General features: G+C 42.6%; 1 protein-coding gene across 1 annotated transcript in view; it reads left to right on the top strand.

The window, feature by feature from the left end:
- The first annotated feature begins 1,809 nt into the window (after positions 1-1,809).
- KIFBP (kinesin family binding protein) overlaps positions 1,810-4,582 on the top strand; it is a 38,218-nt gene continuing 35,445 nt past the window's right edge. Inside the window, exon 1 of the mRNA XM_007454576.1 lies at positions 1,810-2,329. Coding sequence (XP_007454638.1) covers positions 1,904-2,329 — 426 coding nt within the window. The 5' untranslated portion in view covers positions 1,810-1,903. The remainder of the gene's footprint in view (positions 2,330-4,582) is intronic.

Genomic DNA, 4,582 nt, shown 5'->3' with positions numbered 1-4,582 from the left:
AGATCTCACATGCTGCAGAGCAGCTAAGCCCGTGTGCCACAACTGCTGAAGCCTGCGCACCTACGGCCTGTGCTCCGCAGCAAGAGAAGCCACTGCAATGAGAAGCCCGCGCACTGCAACAAAGAGTAGCCCCTGCGCGCAGCAACAAAGACCCAATACAGCCAAAAATAAATAAATAAATAAAAAATAAAAATAGCAACCTTGCCTCACCTGCTAACGTTCCTTATCTCCTTTGTTTCCATAACACCATGTGACATTACTATATAGTTTATTTAATGTCTTTCCCTATACTAGGGCAGAAAGTTTTTTAGTTGCTGAATTTCCAGATCCTAGAACGGTGCCTGGCAAATAACAGACATTTAAAATATTTATTGAATGAACGAATTAGTCATTTGAAGTGTGGAAAATGCTCTGATAGGAAGCCATACTGGCAGCAAGAGTACCTGTTAAAAGTAATTCAGAAGATGATGGTCTAAATCACTGGAGATGAAAAGTAGACCAATGTAAGAGCTTTTTAGAAGGTGGACTGGAGGTGGCTAGTACTGGGTTTTACATTTAAGGATGAGAGAAGAAAGAGTGCAGGAAATCATCAGCTTGGTGTATGGTGGTGTCACTCACTGAGATGCAGAACTTAGCAAATTTTGGTGTGGGAGGGAAGGGGTAGGTGAAGAGGAAACTGATTAGTTCCAATTTGAACATACTGATATACAGGAGTCAGTGGGACATTCAAGAGTGGTTGTTCCAGTTGAGAGATGAATATTACATTCTGGAGCTCCAGAGTGCCATCTGGCCTGGAGACCCAAGTTTTGGAAGTGAGCAGCCCATGTAATGGAAATCTTGGAAGTGGGTAAGATCTCCCCGGGACAGAATTTAGGAAAGAATCCTGAGGAGCACTAACATTTATAAAGGACAGATGTTTAATTTCATTTATTCCTAAGAATTATTCTGTAGAGATAAGTAATATTATCATTTATGTTTTACTTGAGAAACCCGAAGCTTAGAAAATTAGAAGCTAATCAGTTTGAAGCAGGTCTGAGATTCAAACTTCGTGTCTATGAGCTTCCAAAATCAGTGCTCCTTTGTGTATCTCAAAGCATTTTGTATACCCAGCTCTTGAGAGTAAAACCTCCGGCCTGGCCCTCGCCCCTCGTATTTGACGATAATTTTGGAAAGTTATGTAATGGGAAAAGCCTTGCTTGAATCGTCTTGTCACAGCGCTGGCATTTAACTCTTGTATTACTTTGAGATGTTGTACATATCCCTACAACCTGTATTTCAGGGTTGAAGTGAAAATGCTTTTCGATCACTCAGTGCTTTTTACATTCATAGAGGCTATGTCTTTTTTTTTTTTTTTTTTTTTTTTTTTTTTGCACGCGCCATGTGACATGCGGCATGTGGGACGTGGGATCTTAGTTCCCTGACCAGGGATCAAAATTAATGCATAACAACACACGGATCCTTGTTACATTGATGGGCTGGGTTATATACTAATGTCAAAAGTTTTCTGCCTTTCAGCTTATATCAATTAACGAGAGTACTTAACCAGCTATGTTTGTAAACAATATTTCCTTGTGATCTGCTGAAGTCAATCGATATTTTTAAGCATCTACAACTTCACCTGGTCTAGAAGAGAGAGACTCACCACCGCAGAGGGCGGGGCTGGAGGTGGGACTATCGCCAGGACAGGTTCCTTTCCATGACAACGGTTGCTATGGTGACTACTGCGCCTTCCCATTGGTCACTGCCAAGCATATTGACTTTCCCCTGGCGGACTTCATTGGATAACGTTCTGCAGTGCGCAGGCGCAGGGCTGTCGGGGGCCGTAAGTGAAGTGTCGCAAAGCAGAAGGAAGGCGGCAGTCCTGTTGGCAAACATTGAGGAAACCGAGCCTGTGGAGGCTGCTATGGCGGATGTTCCGTGGGCCGAGATTCGTGAGAAATTCCAGGCTGCGCTAGCCTTGTCTCGGGTAGAATTGTATAAAAACCCGGAAAAGGAACCGTACAAGTCCAAATACAGCGCCCGGGCGCTGCTGGAAGAGGTCAAGGCTCTGTTGGGCCCTGCGCCTGAAGACGAGGATGAGCGACCTCAGGCCGACGACAGCTTGAGCGCAGGGGACCACGCCTTGGGACTGCCGGCTGAATTGGTGGAGGCCGAGGGGCCCGTCGCCCAGGGGGCAGTGAGGCGGGCGGTTATTGAGTTCCATCTAGGGGTGAACCACATCGACACGGAGGAGCTGTCGGCGGGCGAGGAGCATCTGGTGAAATGCCTGAGGCTACTGCGCAAGTACCAACTGTCGCACGACTGCGTCTCACTCTACATCCAGGCTCAGGTGAGAGTGAGCCCGGCCCTGGTGTTGGCTGGAGGCCAGGGGGTGGCGAGGGGCCCCAACTCTTGCCGAGACCAAAGGCAAACGTATAAGACACGATTTGTCCCCACGTTATCGCACCTTTGTGATAAGCGGCTTCCAAACTCCCTCTCCACCCTCTTCGCACACTCCACCAGCATCATTTATTGCTTTGCTTAGTCGTGGTCAACGCGTTGGTTTCCCGAGACCCTCCAACTCTCCACCATTCCAAATCCTGCTCATTCTGTTAAGAAAAATCCAAGGTAATTTACTTCTTAATTTAAGGTCTCAAGGAAATTATAAAGAATGACCAGAGTACATTCTTAATTTGAAACAAAGTATCTAAAATCTTACGTTTCTGTTCTTGCCATAATCATTCCTTTGCTTCCCAGGGAATTCCTGCCCGTTCTTCAAAACCGATGTCAGGACTCACCTCATACTTATATATAACTTTCTTTGGTTTATTTTGTTCTGAACTGACCTCTTCCTCCTACCTTTGAATTCTTAAAATACTTGTTTCCTATTTATATGGTGCTTGGTTTATTAAGAAATAAGTCTGACATTGTCGTCAGGAACATAACAGTTGAGAATACAAATATGTATGAACTTTTTTTTTAAGTTATTTATTTATATTTTATTTATTTACTTATTTATTTTTTGGCTGCGGTGGGTCTTTGTTGCTGTGCGCGGGCTTTCTCCAGTTGCGGAGAGTGGGGGCTACTCTTCACTGCTGTGCACGGGGCTTCTCAATGCGGTGGCTTCTCTTGTTGTGGAGCACCGGCTCTGTAGTTGTGGCACGCAGGCTCAGTAGTTGTGGCTCACGGCCTCTAGAGCGCAGGCTCAGTAGTCATGGCTCACGGGCTTAGCTGCTCCGTGGCATGTGGGATCTTCCTGGACCAGAGCTCGAACCTGTGTCCGCTGCATTGGCAGGTGGATTCTTAACCACTGTGCCACCAGGGAAGCCCTTGTATGAACTTCTTGTGTCAGGTACTTTGCTTAAGTAAGCTCACGAACCCTTACATTCAGTAGTTCAAGTTCCTAGTATATGTGATCCAGGGAACATTTACCACAATTGATCTTATGGTGAGTAGGTCTCAAAGAAAAACCTCAAAATTAAAAAGGAAATTGTATAGGTTATATTTTGTTATCATGGCCCAATTAAATGAAAAGCTACATATAACAGGAACTATATCTCTTTTTGCTCACTATTTGTAATCTCAGTCCCTGGCACATAATAGGCCCATTATAAATGTTTGTTGAGTGGATGAATGATCTAATGAAATCCATAAGATATTGAATTCAAACAAAATCTCAGTTATTTGAAATTTTCTTCAACCATTTGGCTGCCTAAAATCGTAATGAACATTAAAAAAATAACTTCAATATCTCAAAAATTGAATTAGAAACCTTCCTTAATGTAATATAGGATTTCCACTATTTGCTGTATTTTATTGATTTTAATATGCATGTTCTTAAATATATTAATATCTCTGAAAATAGGATCCATCTTACAGCTGATTGATTTTGTGTCATAATTTTCTTGGTAATGTTTTCTTGTTGATACATAAAATAATTGTGTCTTAAAACTTGTGACATCGTACGCTCAATGAATTACAGTATTTTGAACAGTCAGCCTTTTCTGAAGGGTGAATTATTAGAGATATTTTTATTAAAACCAGGAACAAAACCTTGATTAGATGTTCTGGCCGTTGCAATAGTATAGAAAGCAAATAAGAATATCAATCTTTAAAAATAAAACTCATCATCATTTTTTTTTTTTTTTGCGGTATGTGGGCCTCTCACTGTTGTGGCGCAGGCTCAGCGGCCATGGCTCACGGGCCCAGCCGCTCCGCGGCATGTGGGATCTTCCCGGACTGGGGCACGAACCTGTGTCCCCTGCATCGGCAGGTGGACTCTCAACCACTGCGCCACCAGGGAAGCCCCCAAAATCATCATTTTTATATGTGATCCTTGTATACCTAAAAAACCTAAAGTCATCAACTGTAAAAGTCTTAGAACTATCAGTCTGATAAAACAGGAGGATATAAGGTAAATATCCAATATCAATAATATTCTGTATATAAGCAAAAACTTGTTAAAAATATTATTTTTAGAAATTGCATTTCCAGAGAGACTATTGGGGTAATAGAACTGATAATCTTAACAGGAATGATATACCATGTTCCTAGGTGGCAAGATTAAACATATCATTTTCCTGATGTTAATTTATAGGTCTGA

Source organism: Lipotes vexillifer, unplaced genomic scaffold (genome assembly GCF_000442215.2).
Source record: "Lipotes vexillifer unplaced genomic scaffold, Lipotes_vexillifer_v1.1 scaffold708, whole genome shotgun sequence".
Taxonomy (NCBI): domain Eukaryota; kingdom Metazoa; phylum Chordata; class Mammalia; order Artiodactyla; family Lipotidae; genus Lipotes; species Lipotes vexillifer.
This window is presented reverse-complemented; position numbering and strand designations above follow the sequence as displayed.